The sequence below is a fragment of the Canis lupus genome, chromosome 24, assembly GCF_003254725.2.
Source record: "Canis lupus dingo isolate Sandy chromosome 24, ASM325472v2, whole genome shotgun sequence".
Lineage (NCBI taxonomy): Eukaryota > Metazoa > Chordata > Mammalia > Carnivora > Canidae > Canis > Canis lupus.
The window spans coordinates 33,919,643-33,937,805 of record NC_064266.1 but is presented as its reverse complement, the minus strand read 5'-3'; the positions used below and the strand labels follow the sequence as shown (position 1 = coordinate 33,937,805).

Sequence of the window (18,163 nt, the reverse complement as noted above, 5' to 3'; positions counted from 1 at the left end):
CCCTGGGCTGGCGTGTCCTTCCCAGAACCACTTTCTGGGGGAGAGGGGCAGTGTCGTGAAAGTGTGAACACTGACATGACACCAAACTTCCGGGAGTCCTCTTGCTCCCTCTCTTCCTGGCTGTATGACCGTGGGCAAGCGACTTAGCCTCTCTGTGCCTCAGTTCCCCCTCTGTAAAATGAGGACTGATAGGACCTACCTCGTAAGGGTGTTGGCTCATATACCTTGAATACTTGGGGCTGTGCCTGGCCCATAAGAGGTACTAGGTCAATAGTTGCTATTAGTGTTATTTTACTACTAGTGGTAGTAATATTTGCATTACAAATGAGCTTGGGGATCCAGGCTCTGGAAGTGCTTTACAGAGTATGAGGCTTACTCCTGGGTCCTCTTGGCCTCCTCCCCGCACTCACTGTGTGGGTTCTTGGGTCTTCTGAGCCTCTGTTTCCTCCCTTATAAAACAGAATAAGCTTTTCCTAGGGGCTGCAGAGATTCAATGAGATAGAGCTTATCAGAGAGAAACCTCTTTTTCTTAGTCTGAAGTCTGGAACCCCAGAAGCCTGAGAAGGGAGGGATTGTGGGCAACAGAGGGTCGTTGTCAAAAGGGGCTTGGAAACTCCATAGGTCAGGCCTCTGCAGCAGGGGCCAGCTTCCTCCAACTCCCCATGTGTGCCACTGGGGCTCCCAGGATGCCTGGAGCAGGGCCTGCCTGACCAGAGTATGAGTGGAATGATGGGAAATAGTAGAGAATTGAAAGTGTTAGGAGCAGGACAGACTCCTAGTGCAAAGTAGTGGGCGCACAGGATATGGCCTCAGCTGACCCGGGTTGCCCGCTGGTGTGGCCAAGAACTTGCTCCACGAGTGACCAAAGCATGTGCCAGACTCAGTTTCCTCATCTGTCTAATGGGCCTGCCTACCTCATGTGGCCATCGTGAGGATCCAGGAAAGCTAAGATTTTGTTAACAGTAAAGTGCCTCAGGGCCCCTGGGTGGCTTAGTTGGTTAGGTGGCTGCCTTTGGCTCAGGTTGTGATCTCAGGGTCCTGGGATGGAGCCCCTCATTGGGTTCCCTGCTCAGTGAGGAATGTGCTTCTCCCTCTCCCTTTCACCCTTACTCATTCTCTCTCTCTCTCTCTGCACTCTCTCTCTCAGACAAATAAAATATATATTTTAAAGAAAACAGTAAAGTGCTCTGCAAATAGTAAATTACAAGCAGGGATCCCATCTACCTTGTTCATTCACCAATGTACCTTCCAACAAACACCTGGCGCACAGTAGGTGCTTAATAAATATGTCCAGAAGGAATGTGGAATAAAATGACTATTTCCTGTATGCCAGGCACTGTCCCCAAGTGATTAATACATTCGGTCAAAAACTATTAATTGAGCACCTACTATTCCAGAGGAACATGGCAGTGAACCATATAGTTGCAAGTCTTTGTACTTATGGAACTGACATTCTAGGGAGGGAGACCTTGAAAAAAAGAAACCAGAAAAATAAGATCTATGGTATGGCAGATGGTGATAAGAATAAAATCAGGGAAGGGGAGCGGGGAGTTGACAATGGAGGTAGTGCAATTGTAGAGTCAGGAAGGTTTCATTGAGGAGGGAATATTTGAACAAATACTGATGGAGATATTTGAACAAAGCTGAGCACATATAAAGGAAGAGCAAGGGACGGAGGTGCAAGGGCACTGAGGTAAGAGCATGACAGGTGTTCATCAAATGATCTTCCTGGGCCTCAAGACAACCCTTCCCAGGAGACAGGCCCTTGGCCCCCTGAACATGGAGACACTAAGTACCAGGGCATAGCTGGGATTTAGAGTCACATCCTCCTCTTGCCTTCAAGCCAGATTTCACTTTTGGCCAGAGAAAGGGCTCCTGTTAGTACAGGCCTCCAAAGACGTGGGGAGGGGCTCTTGAGAAGCAGGGCGGGTAGGGAAGCCCTGAGGGGGGCTTTAAGTGTACCCCTACCCCACGTTGGGAACTGAAGGGCCCTCTGGACAGATGGGGACACTGAGGCCCAGAGAGGGGAAGGAACTGCCCAAGGTCACACTGTGGGTGGCTTTCTTTTTTCAGAACAATGTGCTCTATCCCCCTTGGGCTGAGCCCGGCCGCTGGGGCCTCCCGAGTCCCATGGGGCTCCCCCCCCCCCCCACTAATAAATGATTAGTGAAGCTTGGACAGCCGTGATGTGTGAGCTGCCCCAGGAACACTTTTAATGAATGTCTTCAAGAACTTGAACTTGTTAGAACATCTGCTAATGAGTCCAGGGGTCTAACCAATCCAGTCCAGAGGAATGGTAGGAGGGTGAGGGGGCTGGCCTCGGAGGTCTCCCAAGGCGAGTCCCCCCACACACACTTTTTCCTCTTTCCCCCCTTGAGTTTTGGGCCCAGATGGACACAGGTGGGTCTTAACTGCTTCCTCGGCTGTTTTCAGGCACAGGAGAGGAGAGCCCTGGTGGGAAACCAGACCAGACTTCTGGGCTGCCGCCACTGTTTCCTTCTGGATCACCCTGGGCTTGTTTCCGGCTTAACCTTCTAAGCCTCAGTCTCCTCCTGGAAAATGGGCACACTAACCTCAGCTCTGCGTATCCTCAAGGCTGAACAGACCCAGAGAGGATGAGACAGGGCTTATAAAGTACTTTTCTGTTGAGTGTCCTTTCGTTTTCTTTAATACCAGAATGTGTATGGAACAAAAGTCACAATACATGTAAAGGAGCTCAGCCCAGCACCCGCACAGAGTAAGCGCTGGCTGTTACTGTCACTGCTATTTTCCTTGCTGGGCCTGGTCCAGGGCCCTGGGCTCAGACCACATGGAGGGAGTCCCACTCCATCTCTGCCTAGAAGCGCACCCATGAATCAAAAAGTGGGGGTACCTCTCGGTGCCTATTTTCTCATTTCCAAACGGGCTCGTGTGCTGAGCAAGTGAATTAATGCATGGCAAGGGCGTGCTCGGCAGCTGCCAGGAGAAGCCCTCAGTAGATGGTAGCTTTATAGTCCTCATCTAGGGCTCATACTGAGGCAGTGTGACCTTGGGCCAGTCACCCAAGCTCTCTGAGCCACGGCAGGCTGGGGACGGCAGTTGTAGCTGCCTCATGGGGCTGTGTGTAGGATTGAACAAGGGAATCCCTGGGAACCTCCCTGGCCCGGTAACAGTGCTCCATGCCACAGCTGTGGTATCGCTCTGAGCCAATGAGCGAGAGTCGCTGGAGAGACTGGGTGGGGAGTGGAAGGGAGAAGAGAGGAGAGAGGGGACGTGCCCCCAGTCTGTGGGGCTTTCACAGAAGGGCCACGGCCACACTCCCTTTGATCTCTCTCCCAGTTTTCTGAGGATGGCGTAACATGCCTCCCGATGTACTGATGAGGACCCAGAGGCCCAGAAGGGACACCTGTCTGTCCAGAGCTTGCAGCTGGTTGAGTGCTAGACCAGGCTTCACCCCCAGAACTATGCGATTCCTGACAGCCTTGCACCCCTGGGCCTCGCCTGCTTTGGTTAACTCCCCCTTTGCAAGTGGAGGCCGCAGGCCTAGATGCAACTCTGTTTCTTGGGTTCTCTCTTGTTTTACTTGACCAGGCCCTTTCCCTTTCCCTGGGGGGCCAGTGGTGTGTGTGTGCTCCAAACTCTCTTCCCTTTGGGATCCATGTCTGTGTGTCACCCAGAATCACTGCCTTTATCCTTACTTGGCAGACCTGAAGTACCTCGCAGATCCTTGGGAGGAAATTTCTAGTTTCCAAGGGTAGGAAAGTAACAGAAAAGCAACAGGGGCAAGAAATGAGCTCAGGGAAACAGAGCTTGTCAGCAGTGGTTCACGTTTTGTGAAGCGTTGACTTGGTGCCAGGTGTGGCTCCCAGCACGTTATCTACATTAACTTACTCAATCCCTGTAACAATAACTCCGGGAGTTGAAATTCTTATCATTATCATCATCCCCATTTTACAGATGAGGGGACTGAGGCATAGAGCTATGTCACCTACTCCAGGAGGCAGTCAAGGCAGGATGTGAACCCAGGCACTCTGGCTCGGGATGCCAAGAGCATGACTCCTAGGGTCCTCTGCTTTTTGGGGCCAGGCCCAGATTTCCACCACTGTGTCCTAACTCCCTGTGTGCTGCTGCTTCTGCTGATCCCAACCGTTCCTGCCTCTTGGGGGCTGGTCATCCTCCAGGTGCCGGACCACCCTGGTGACTGTGATGCCATCGCTCTCATGTTATCTGTGTGCACACTGAGGCTCTGAGTGGGGAGGTGGCCTGCTTGAGGTCACTCACACCAGTAGCTAGTGTCTGAGCTACGAAGCTTCTAGCCCCCAGTGGCTGCAAGGGTTCTGTTCACTGCACAGGCACTGAGCTGGGGGTCATGAGAGAATACTGAGCGGTTTAAGGCATCGCTTCTGCCTTTCTAGAGTTTGGGGCTTCCCACAGTCCGCCCTGCGCCCCCCTAGGGAATGGGCCTTTAGTGGGCCTTTAGCTGGAGGGCACCACCGGGGGCTGCTGGCCTCAGTCCTACTCCCTGATGGGCTGGCCAAGCCGCTCTCTGCCTGGCAGGGAGCCACCTCTGGTGCCCGCTGGGAGCCTGGCCATGGCTCAGTGTCCTGACAAAAACGCCTGCCGCAGTTCAGTAGGGAGATGGGGCACAGGAGGGATGGTGGTGGCGGGGGGGTGGTTTCTGCACCGCTCCTGCCCTGGCCTCAGAGAACATTTGCCGGGGCAAGCGGGAGGGCAAGCTTGGGGGCAATGGAAAAAAATGGCCTTGTGTCTGCCTGGAAAATCATTCCCCAGCTCAAAAATTAACCACCTGACATGGCATTTTTTTCTTTCTCCCCCACTTCATCTCTTCGTATTTTGTCTGCAGACTTTAATCCCTGTAGTAATGGATTGGCTAAACCCAAGAAGCTGAGATTTCCTTGGTGGGGGGATTATAAGGCTTCCTGTAAGAAATGCCGAGGCTAGCTTGGCATGACGAGGTCAGGTCAGGGACTGTCCTGACCAACCCTGTGGCCCCCGTTCTTGCTCCCACCCAGGGCAGGGACCATCGTAAGCCTGGTGAGGCACCCAGGGAGCAACGTTTAAGCTGGGCTTGCTGTCAGATGGGGCACTTGCCTCACCCCTTCCAGCCCTGCTCCCAAATCCCCTGCCTGGTAAAGCTCAAGGCAGCAGTCTTTCAATGAAACAAGGTAAGGTAAGTCCTTCCCTTGTACTCGCTGTGTGACCTCAGGCAAGACACTCTCCTTCTCTGGATGATCATTGTACTGGGGGAAGTGTAGACCAGGGCGTGTCAACCCTGACACTAATGACATTGACAGTACTGAAAACAAAAACAAATAATCCTCTCTTGGGGGGCTGTGCTATGCATTGGCCGGTGTTTAGCAGCATCCAAGCCTCTACCCACTAGACACCAGAAGCACCCTCCCCATCATGACAACCCTAAATGTCCCCAGACAAATGTCCTCCAGGGGACAAAATTACTCCCTGTTGAGAACCACTGAATTAAATGATCTCAGGCCCATTCTCTGATATTTTAAGATTTTTTTTTTTTTTAAGAATTAAGAACAGCATTTCCGAAGCCTAATTGCAAGGAATTAAATTTGTGTTATTAAGAATGTAGTAACACCATGACTCCATGATTACTAAGAACAAAGAAAACATAACAACAGCTCATATTTATTGAGTGCTTTCGCATAACTTTCACTGGGTCAGTGGTTATCTTATTCTCTCCAGGTGTAAATAGAAATCACTCTCCAAAGTAGGTGCTATTATTACGTGCCTACAGCAGATAAGGAAACTGAGGCTGAGGCCAGTTGAATACCCGGATCACACAGCCAGAGTATGGAAGTACTGCAGTTCTAACTCAGGCTTGCCTGATTCCAGAGCCTGTGCTACTTCTCCTGCGCGTATAAATATAAATAAGCAAAAAGGCAGGACAACCCTTTCTGATGACCAAAGCCCTAGGTGGAAGGCACTTTTGGTTCAAGTTGCTGGGATCCAGACTTTTCTGTTCCATTCACCTTTTTGAAGCAGTCTGAAAGCAGCAACAGAGCAGCAGAGAGAGAGGAACCCGCCATCCTGAGGAAAGATGCCAGATCGCAGTGCCATCCCCAGGGTGTGAAGACAGGCGGACGCTGGCGGTGGGGTTTGGGCCACATTGCAGGAGGCCGGGAGTGACTCGAGCCTCAGCAGTTCCTGGGCAGCGTCCAGACTTCTGAAGTATTTTTCAAACCTTCTGAGCCCTTTATGAATGCTGGCAAAGCCTGAGCCATGCACAGTGGGGAAGGCAGTGTCCCCAAGACACATGTGACAATACAGAGTTCAGATGAACTGGATGAGGAGGCTTGAAGATCCTGGGCACAAAGCGGGATGTTCAGGTGGCAGGCGGAAGAGAAAGGATCGATAGCGCCCCACTGTGTGGCTTCAGTGGTTCTCACTTTCTTAGTCAAAGAGTTGTAAAGCTCAGGACGCCTGGTGGCTCAGTGGTTGAGGGTCTGCCTTTGGCTCAGGTCCTGATCCCGGGGTCCTGGGATAGAGCCTGCTTCTCCTCTGCCTATGTCTCTGCCTCTATCTCTGTGTGTCTCATGAATAAATAAAATCTTTTTTTTTTTTTTAAGTGATGTAAAGCTCAAAGAGACACCAAAGAACTATGATATTCTTGCTTAGAGTGGAGACATATTTCAGGCAGTGCTGGTAAGACAGGGTTCTGGGAAGATCAGCGCTGCCAATGCATAGACCCCTGCTGCCTCAGCTTTCCCTCCAGCCCCTCTCCTCACACTCACCTTTCACAAAGAACTCACCTGAGAAGAATGGCCCCCTGCCCTGTTCTGTGATGAGGAGCCAGCATGGGACCTGCAGGAAGGCAGTATGAGAAATAAGATAACAGAGAATATCAAATACAAAGTAAAGAATGAATACTGGAAGAGCTGCATTATCAAGGAGGAGAAACTGTGGAACAGACACTTCTCTGTGAAATAAGAAAAAAAATTAAAGAAATCATGGCCTTCCTCATATAAATCTCAAGACGTGAAATAAAAGGGTCAAAGGAGAGGCAGTGAAAAATAGAAGGACGTGAAGAAAGCAGGGTTCTGGAAGGAGAGGAAGAGAAAAATACAGCTGCTCTTTTATAAAAGCCATATTAGAAACAGCAAGATGGAGACAGGTTAAACACATAGTCAGAAAAAAAATACAAAATATAAAATAAAAGCATACTCAGGGACATGATATGCAGGCTGAAGAAGATAGAGCAAGATGAAGTGGGAAAAAAAAAGTAAGAAAGGAGGAGAGGAAATGACCAGTGTGGTATACAAAGGAAATCCAACTAATGCATAATTGGCATTGCTCGAAATAAAGAAATAGAACAGAAAACAGTGCAGCTCTTCTTCCACTTCCAGCAGGGTTACATCCCGACAAACTGATTGTAAGTTGGAAATATCGCAGGTCACCAATGCATTTGCTACACCTAAACTACCGAACATCCCAGCCCAGCCTCTTCTGCCCTAAACAGTGCTTGGAACACTACGTTAGCCTATAGTTGGGCAGAGTCATGTAATGCCGAGTGTTGAAATGGAAAGCAGAATGGTTGCATGGGTGCATGATGGTGGCAGGTGCATGGGTGGTTGCCCTTTGGGATTGCGTGCCCGTGGCTGCTGCCCAGCATCTGTTAAGAGCATGAGAGGGCATCACTGATTATTGCTGGCCAGAGAAAAGATCAAAATTCAAAGTATGGTTTCTGCCGTGTGTGTGTTGCTTTGCATGCCATCCTCATGCAGAAAAAACAGAAGTTGAACCGTCGAAAGTTGGGGACCATCTGTATTAGAATCTTTAATAGCGGAAAACTTCCCTAAGACGAAAGTAAAACATATGCGGATTTTCTGTGTCCCAGAAAAAAAAACTTCTAGAGTCTCATCAACACTGATATATATAGTTTATTTATTTATTTCATGGTGCATTAATGGACTGGCGGGTTTAAATAAAAAATCTTATGGATATCAAGGCAAAAACTTCAGGTGAGCTATACGGAGGAAGAAATCAGGCTGGCCTCAAATTTCCACTAACAATGAAATATCTAGTAATCCTCGGAGAAAGAAAGTGCAACCCCAGAGTTTTACAGATATATTACTGGTGTATTCAGAGAATGTCTTCTCTAAGAAAATACCATATTTGTGGTTGAAATTTGGAAAGTAAGGCATATAATGAAGAAATAGAAGTGTATTCGTAATCTCACTCCTAAGACCAGCAGCCTGCCGGTCAAGTACATATTGCAAGTGCTCTCGCGCACACTCAGTCTAATGGGGTCCCCTGGGATGTACCATATTCTTCTCGGTCTGCAAGTGAAGGAACTCACGCTTAGGGGGTTCAGTGGCCTTCGGATTCTGTAGCAGAACCACCACACCCAGACTTCCTGGGCCTCAGGCCAAATGAGCAACTCTGTCCACCAGAATTTTCTGATGATGGAAATGTTCTTATCTGCTCTATTCAGAGTGGTGGATGCTAGTCTCAAGTAGCTACTGAGCTACTGAGCTACTGTGGCTCCCGGGACCAAGAAACTGGAATCCCAAATTTCATTCAATTTTAATGAATTCAAACATCTATAGCCAGGTGTGGGCAGAAGCTCTGTGTGTGGACGGCCCAGCTCTGGAGATTTCCTTGGCATTCTTTTCCCTTCCATTTCAGCATCCCCCAACCCCCTCCACATCAGGTTCATCCAAAATCTGGCTGCTGTGTCAACCTTGATAATCAGGATCGGCAAGAGCTGCCGGCACCTGTCTCCCCAGGCTGCGGCCTGCTTCAGGCTCATCCACTCCTGGAGGATTCAGCCGAGCGGTGCCAGCTTCTAAAGGCACAGGGGAGGGGCCGGGTCGCCAAGAGCTATTTCACTAGAAGCCATGATTCCATCTATCCTGGGCCACCTCAGCAAGATTCCATCTCCTGAAGCGGAGCCTCTGGGCAGAGCAAAGCGGCAAAGGGGCAAATTGCTGACTTGGAGATGACCCAGAAAATGAATTTCTGCAGGATCAGACACCTGCCCCAACCTCAACTCCAGAAGTTAAAATTCAAAGGAACAAGGCCCTGGGATCATGTGACTCGATGCTTCTACCGTAATCTGCCTTTGAGGGATCAAAGAAGTCTCTGTTTGCAGGCCGAACTTCCATGCGTCCAAGTGGCTGGTCTGAGTTCATGAAAGGGGAGGAGGGGGTGGTGGAGGTGAAGAGGCAGAGCGGGCACAGAGGTGCTGTGGGCTGGAGTAAAATCGTGGATCTGCCTGGACCCCACTCCCTGGCCCACCATTTAAGTGGTAACCAGGCCTGGGTGCGGTGACCTCTGCTCTGGTGCTCTGCATGGTCCTCAAGAGATCACTGCTCCTCACCAGACCTGAGTTTCTATGCATATAAGATAGGAATTTTAAAGTGGAGCAGAGATTTTTTAATATAGCCTCCCATAATCCCTCTTGTTCTGTGAACAACTTGACATTAGATTCGGAATTGTGTGTGTGTGAGCACTTTACTGGAATGTTATACCAATTAAAACCATTTAGACCGGAGATCAAAACGCGGTGACCATGGGTTTGATACTGCTTGCAGATGTGGGTTTTGTTTTTGTTTTTGTTTTTTTTGCCTGTACTTTCCTCTTAAGAAGCAAATCTTTTTAAAACTCTGAGATTTCACATAAAAGCATGGTTTCTAGCTTTTTTTGAAGAATCAGGAGATCTGGCATCATGGGGTTCCTGTTCTCATGACAACAACCAGAAGCTGGGCAGCAGTGGTTATTCTTCGAGGAACCTATACCCACCCCCATTTGCCACAGTCCCCACTCCTCCCTATTGCACTCCTGACGCTGAGGCCTAGTGCCAGCTGTGATTTACTGTCAAGTGAGAGCCGTCTCCCTGCTACTAAAACAGCGGCACTGCCAGAGGTGCAAATCAGACTCAAGAAAACGATGGGATTTTTTTTTTCTTCTGCCAACCCACTTCACTCCTTAAGCTGTCCCCTGCCCTTGTGTTTGTGCTGCCTGATTTAGATCATGTATTCATTCATCCCGCCAATATCCATTGAGGCCCCGGAGACAGAGGTGAACAAATAAAGACAAGGGTCGTGTTTGTATGGAGCTCATGGTCTGGTGGATGAAAGGGGGGAATAAGGCAACAAAAGAGAAGTACTTCAGTGATTGGGAAGTGCTTGACAAGAACAAGGCCAGACAATGGAAAGCTGACCACAATCGATAGTGTGGCCAGAGAGGGGCTCCCTGAAGAGGTGACCTTTGAGATGAGGGCCAGACAACCAGCAGGAGCCAGCTGGACGGAGATGGGGGTGGAGGGGCCCCGGCAGAGGGGACGACAGCAGCTGCAAAGACCTGGAGGTGGGAACTGGTTCGGCCTGCCCGATCTCTGAGAGCCCACCACTCAGTGTGTATGGGCGCCCACTCTCCAGGCCTTGCCCCCAAGACTCCTGGGAGATTTTTGCTCTCAGAGTCAGTGCTGTCCTCCAAGCCTGACAGGGATGGGGGCGGGGGGTGTGGGGAGCAGGGGTATGTATTAATTCCCCACCAGATGTCTGGCATCCAACTGGCAATTCTGAATCCATTTGCCCACAGGAAGCCCAGCTAGGGCAGGGAAGTTATTTGGGGTCACCTCGGCCCTGCTCCAAGCCCTAACTAACCTGCGAGGTAATGAAACACACTCTTGACCCACTTACTGGCAAAGCCCCCATTCTGGCCAAGGATCAACTTCCCAATTCCTGCCACTCTCCTTGGGTCACCTCCCCAGCCGACATGTGCTGTTATCTGTTCCTCCGCAAAGGACTGGTGTTGACATCTTGGTGAGAGCACCAAGGGAGGGAGGAGTGGGAGTGGGAGTGAGTAGAGATAAGAGAGAGTGAAACAGAGAGAGAGCGGGAGGGAAGAAGAGGAAGGGGGAGAAAACAGGCCTGGGACTCGGAGCCTTTGAAAGGCAACCCCTTAGAGCCAGAATTTATCAGTAACCCCTCACTCCTGCCCCCATTACATAATGTGTCATATATGTACCCTGAACAAAAGGATGCATAGGATGTCACCCCCAAAGCAGATGCATTTGTATGTCCACAGCAGCTTTACTCATATTGCTCCAAACTGGAAACAATCCAAATGTCCATCAGCAGAAGGAGGTACAAACCAACGGTGGTATAGTCACACAGTGGAATACTACCCAACAGTAACAAAGAATGGACCGCTGATACCCACAACCACGTGGATGAATCTCGTAGACTTTGTACCGAGCAAAAAGTACAAAAGTACATCCTGTGCGATTCCATTTAAGTCCAGGGACAGGCAATACCAGCTTCCAGCTTCCAGTGATGGAAATTACAGGGCAGACTGGGTGGCCCAGTGGTTTAGTGTCGCCTTCGGCCCAGGGCCTAATCCTGGAGACCCGGGATTGAGTCCCACGTTGGGCTCCCTGCATGGAGCCTGCTTCTCCTTTTGCCTGTGTCTCTGCCTCTCTGTCTCTCTGTGTCTCTTGTGAATAAATAAATCTTAAAAAAAAAAAAAAAATCAGCAGTGTTTTCAAAGGGGCATGAGGATTGACCGAGAAAGGGCAAAAGGAAACTTTGTAGGGTAACAAAAACATTCTCTATCTTGATTGGGATGGGTTGTGGGTATGTACACTTGTTAAACCTCAAACTGGTTACTTAGCAATGGATATACTTGATTGTATGTGAATTATCGCTCTAAAGCAAGTTTTTGAAAAGTCACATTTATTTTTCTCTCCTGCAGTTGCTCTAAAGTGTTTTTAGTAGGGGACGATCTTCCCCTATAATGTGGATGAAGTAGAGGATAGTATTAGTACCCATCATTGAATGAGTTAATACATGAAAATGTTGGTGTTTTTGGTTGTCATCGTCTCCATAATTCTTTTGCATGGTGATGAGAGGCAGGAGAGACAAGGAAACTGGTTTCCCAGATGGCTTTGCAAGTCCCATCATGCTCAAGCATTACTCTTTTCAATGCCCTCGTCAGGGTAAGAGAGTAGCAGGGTTACCCTGACCTCATAAAATGAATTGTATCTCGTTTCTCTATTCTTTGGAAGAGCTTATGTAAGATGTGTATTTTTTTTTAAGATTTTATTTATTTATTCATTAAAGACACAGAGGAGAGAGAGGCAGAGACACAGGCAGAGGAAGAAGCACGCTCTATGCAGGGAGCCTGATGTGGGACTCGATCCAGGGTCTCCAGGATCACACCCTAGGCCGCAGGTGGCGTTAAACCGCTGCGCCACTGGGGCTGCCCAGATGTGTATTTTTTTATTCCTTAAATGTTTGGTAGAATTACCACTGAAGCCAGCAGGCCTTTTTTTGAAGGTTTTTTTTTTTTTTTTTTTAGGAAGGTTTTTGATGCTTGATTTTGCCCCTTTAATAGATACTGAAACATTTGGCTTTTTCGTTTTCTAATAGTTGAATAAGTTATATTTTTCGAAAAGTTTTTCTATTTCTTCTAGGTTATCAAAGTTAATGGTAGAAAGTCATTCATATAACCCCTATATTGTCCTTTTGAAACTATAAGATTAGATCAGTTTATGAGAATGGGACCCCGTAATGGGATTATAGCCTTTGGAGAAAGAGAGCTTTCTGTGTGCACACACCAAGTAAGGACCAGGTGAGGACATAATAAGGAGATGGGATCTATAAGCCTGGAAGAGAGCTGTCACCAGAACCCAAATGTGCTGACACCTTGATCTTAGATTTTCCAGCTTCCAGGACCATAAGAAGTAAATGTCTGTTGTTTCAGCCACTAAGCCCATGGGATTTGGTTATAGAAGCCTGAGCTAAGGTAGACATATGTCTTCTAAGCCAGGATACCTGTCGATCTGTCAGGTGGTATATAAAAAATAAGATAGCTGTGGCATGTCTTCCTGAGCCAGCAGTAAGACTTGACAGAAAATAGTAGTTTATTTTTTAAAAAATAGTTGCATTATGGAACGTGATACCAAGCATGGGTTGAAGAATGTCCAGTTTGCAACAGAACGTGACTCAGATTTCTTGGTAGCGATTTGCACAGATGTTCTGCTTGAAAGCCTGCAACAGTGTCCTGGAGCATGTGTCCTAGCTCTCAGATCTGATTGTCAAGTTTTCATAAATTTTGCTAGCCAGTCGTGAACATAGATATTTAAAATGAAATCATACAAACTTGTGATTCAATATATTAACACAAAGGTAATAGATACTCAAAGCTCACCATTTCCTGATTATTTTACTAGTATCTAAGATCTTGAGAGTATCTGTATCTGCGTTATTTATCTCAGTATGGATGGAGGAAGTACTACGTAGTGGTGTGATTCTGCCTATCTCATTCAGTGCTCACTTGATAGCTTGAAATCAACCACGTGGAGGTATTTATACCATAGAAGTTGGCAAACACTGCAAATAGGGCTTAGTTTATTGTTGCTTGTCTAGACTTTTATTTATTTATTTTTTTGAGGGGGGGGCAAGGGAGAGCAGAGGGAGAGAGAGAATTTTAAGCAGCCTCCATGCCCACCGCCAGCCCAATGTGGGGCTCAATCTCACAACCCTGAGATCATGACCTGAGCAAAAATCAAGAGTCAGACACTTAACCAACTGAGCCACCCAGGAGCCCTTTGCTTGTCTAGATTTAAGAAAGTGACGGAAAATGTTACTAGTGCAGATTAAACTTAAAATATGTTGCGTCAACAATGGACACATTATGCACACACCCCCCAAAATGAAGAAGAAGTATCTGCCAGTATTTGAAAACTATCATTTGATTCAGTACAGAAGTCACTCCCATCATTGGTGAACAAGTGAATTTCTGACATACTTCATTGTTTCCTTCTTGTCTTAATCACTAGCATAAATAAAAAGATAAACTGACATTCGTAGTAGAACTGAATTCATGGGTCAATGACATGAGTGACTTCCTAACCACGCTGAATAGTAATCAAAAATTTCTACACACACACACATATACACACATACAGAGCTTTTCAGAGAGCCAGCTGTTAAACACTTAGCAGCAAACCTCTGCTTGAGGGAGACTTGGTAGACTGAGTCTGCGAGGATCACTCAAGTTTGAGAACAACTAGCCACCGAGAATCGTTCTATAATTGGCATGGTCAGATTTGCTGGCTCAAGGGAGTCTCTATGTCTCACTCATTTTCCTGGTCTCAACTCCAGCCAGGTTCTTGAGAAAACAGGATGCATTTTCTCAAGGTATGCAAATGGGTATGGATGTATCCCACAGTCTTCCCTGCTTTGTAAGTGACTACATCCTTCTTCCCCCTGCTGAGGCCAACAACTAGAATTCCTCCTGGTTGCCCTCTCTCCCTTACACAACCCAGCAGATCCTCAGCAAAGCTGTCAGGCTTTTGGAAGCCTGTATTTTGGAAATACACCCTGAATTTGACCACTTCTCACTACCTCTACCACTCTCCCAGACCCTAGGCACTGGTAATCTTTGCTTGGATTGCTGCCAAAGCCGTCAGTCCCTCGGATCCTGCCCTTGCCCATCTGGTAAATGGATTAACTAGTCCTAGTGTCTGCATGTAGCCGATGCCATGTTCTGTTAGGATGAAATTCAGTTCAATTTCTTGTGGACACTGAATAAAGTCAACCAAACCTACTGTGAGTAAGAAGTAAGAAGCATAAAATGGTACCAGACAGCATCAAATTCAAGAAATAGTCTGTGTTTCCTGGAACATGCAAGGTCATTGCCTTGAAAGACCATAAGAAAGCAAGGTCAGGACAGTAAGAAATTTTATTCAAATAGTGACCATGTGAATAACAATAAGACACTATTGACGATGGATCTTATGAGACGCTGATGTTTCAGAAGTGAAGGCATTGTCATTACGACACTCTTGTTTCTAGAACATTTCCATCACCCTAAAATGTTTCTTTGAACTCCTTTGCAGCCCCCCTTCCCCAATACATGCACCTCCTGCCCAAGCCCTGGCAACCACTGAGCTATTTTGTTCTGAATCTTCAATGTTGCCCTTCAAATTGTCATAGGTTCTAGTATTGAGCTAATAACAGTTGGGGGGTACTTGATTAAGAGCGATGGCTCTGGATGCAGATTGACATGTTCTGCACAATCATTGTCTTGCTAGTGACCTCCTTGCATCTTAGCTTTCTGCTACATAAAATGGGGGTACTTACTCCTCTGGGATTTTGTGAGGATTAAACAGTTCCCAGTACTTTAGAGCCCCACAAATATTGCTTATTATTATTACTGTTAACAGAGTGTGAGCTCTGTGTTGGGCATTGTGTAAGTGCTGTGCATGGATGTGGTAACTGCTACTGGTGCTCTCTCCACGTCTCCATTGGCACTCACCATTCTGCACGTGCCAGGGGCCTCCTACTGAACCTGAGATGCTCTGTACTGGTGTGTTCTCTCACTCTATGCAGGGCAGGCAAGAATTTTGGGGGAATTAATGCTCTCAGGAGCAGCCTTCAACCAGTGATGGCCAGGAGTTGGCAGGTAAAAAGCCACCTCCCTTGTCTCCCGGAAGGACAACCCTGAAGCATGATCTACACTCTCTCAGGGGCTCCCATCAGGATTGAGCCCCAACTGGCCACAGGGGTGTTCTTCTCATTAATACACTGTCTGTATTGGCTTCCTTCTGTTTCACTTCTCTGTTGTCGTCCTTCCAGAACTTTCTGGGATCCTCCCTCAAGTAAACTATTTTCACACTCATGCTCGTCTTGGGGTCTACTTCTAACCCAATGGAATATTTCATTTAATCCTCAAACAGTCTTATAAAATCTACAGATATTGCCTTCCCATTGTATAGTTGTGCAAAATGAGGCTTAGATAGGTGATGCTAACTGCTCAAGGTCAAAACTTTGGGTGCTCATCCTCTCCATAGCTTCCCTGTGGAACACAGGGTGCTACCCCAGGATCTCTTCTCCCCCTATCACTCAGGGCTCCACTGACCCTTCTGAGCTGCATCTCACCCCCACCCTCCCCACAGGAAGGCCGCTGCCTGTTTGTCATCCTGCTCATGGCGGTGTACTGGTGCACGGAAGCCCTGCCCCTCTCGGTGACAGCCCTGCTGCCCATCATCCTCTTCCCCTTCTTGGGCATCCTGCCCTCCAACAAAGTCTGCCCCCAGTACTTCCTGGACACCAACTTCCTCTTCCTCAGTGGGCTGATCATGGCCAGTGCCATTGAGGAGTGGAACCTGCACCGGAGAATCGCCCTCAAGATCCTAATGCTCGCTGGGGTCCAGCCAGCCAGGTAAGACCAGGTAATGGGTCCAGTCCAAAGGTGGGGAGGCAGAGGGACCGCATCTCTTGGAGCCCAAACTCACTCTTCCTGGTCTGGTCACCCAGGCCAACAAGCTCATCATATCCCACCTTCCATTTACTCATTCATTCCCTGGATATTTTGTGAGCCCTTTCTGTGTGCCAGACCAGTGCCAGGCTTTTAGGCTGTTCTCAAAAGCGCATAAGAATCACCTGGGGAGCCAATTGAAATACTTATCACAGGCCTTGTCCCCAGGGATTAGTGTCTAGTTGCTTTAGAGAGATCCATCTTAGCAGTGTGACTCCCAGACTGCTGGGTCTGAAACCCACCTTTCCTGCTCTGGGAAACGACTTAACTTCTCTCTCTTTGCCTCTAAAATGAAAGTATAATAACTTAGACCTGTAAAGTGCAATAAATCCTGGCCATTATCATCCCATTTTGCTGTTTAATAGCCCAAGCAGGTGGGGAGTAGGAGGCAAGATGGCCCGGAGAGATAGGGAGGCAGGGGCCATTCCTGCAGGGCCTCCGCTTCCTGGCTAGGATTTGAACTTTTATTCTAAGAAGATTAAATGGCCTTTAAAATCGGGTTTCACTGTTCCTTTGGTGTTTTTTTTTTTCCTTTACAATTTGTTGCAACCTAAGGATCCGTTACTAGAATAATGTTTTTAAATGTATAAAGCACATAACACACAGGATTTAAAACAACAGCCACAACAAAATGCAGTTATCCAAATAAAATTTTAAAAACAGATAAATTTGTGATATAGTACCATTTGTACTCCTTTACAGTAAATGGTAAGATCCAGTGACTAGATTCAGTGCCTAATAACAGCCACAGTTTTAAGACTGTTTTGAGTGTCAGTGAAATTCTAAGATATTTGCATCTATTATAAAATGATCTGAAAATATCTGTGATCTTAATTGCAACGGAGTCCCAGGCACTTCTTTTTTTTTATTTTTATTTTTATTTTTATTTTTTTTAGTCCCAGGCACTTCTAATACTATTGAACTTTGTTGCCTTTGTTTATCACCAAAGGAAATGCTTAATTTCCCTTAGAGGTTAAGTAAAATAAAGATGCATTTTTCTCCTCATTTCCATCCTGAATCACATCCACATCCTTGCTGGTTATGAATCTGTGCATTTTAAAGGTTCTAAGTTGGGGAATGACATGACCAGATTTGCATTAAAAAAAAAAAATTCCTCTAGGCTGCTAGGTGGAGAGCAGATTAGGAGTGACACACCCAATACAGCCTGGTTAGGAGACTGTTCTGGGTGTCCAGACAAGCAATGGTGACAGCCTGGACTTGAACGGTGGGAGTGGAGATGAACAGGATAAATAGCTTTGAGAGTTCTTGGGTTGATAAAATCGATGATAGTAGTGATTAGGGAGAAGAAGGTTCTAGATAACTCCTAAGTGTCTAGTATCTGCTCTACGTCAAGCCCTTTGCTAGGTTCTGTAGCTGTGTTTCCTCATGGAGGGACTGTGAGTCCTGTGGGAGAGACACTATCCATAGAACTGATTCCAATGCAAAGCGGAATTCCAACCTTAGGGGCGCATGTGGTGTGGGAACACACAGGAGAGGTAAGCGGTAGACTACTTCATGGAGCAGGTTATGTTTGACCTTGAAGACTGGGCGGGGCTGTTATTCAAACATATGATAAAGTTAGAACAATGAAAACAGCATGACACTAGTCCAGAAATAGATTTTTAAATGCTGGATACATATTCTGGAAGAAATCTAAATTCATGGGAAAGGAAAGGATTATTCAGTAAATGGTGAGGGTTGGAATAATTGGCTTATTCTTTGAAAAAGATAATCTACTTAGATCTTACTTCATCTTATCCATTTAGATAAATTCCAGGTAGGTTAACAATTCAATGTAAAGGAAAAAGATCATGGAATTTGGATTCTTGCTGCTAGGAGGGGCCAAGCAATGGCAGGCAGGCAAGAG

At 47.2% G+C, this 18,163-nt stretch overlaps 1 protein-coding gene across 2 annotated transcripts in view; it reads left to right on the top strand.

The window, feature by feature from the left end:
• The window catches only part of SLC13A3 (solute carrier family 13 member 3), a 74,855-nt gene that overhangs the window by 10,501 nt on the left and 46,191 nt on the right, over window positions 1-18,163 (top strand). For both annotated transcript variants that reach the window (XM_025470302.3, XM_025470303.3), the window contains exon 2: window positions 15,935-16,200. In XM_025470302.3, coding sequence (XP_025326087.1) covers window positions 15,935-16,200 — 266 coding nt within the window. The remainder of the gene's footprint in view (window positions 1-15,934; window positions 16,201-18,163) is intronic.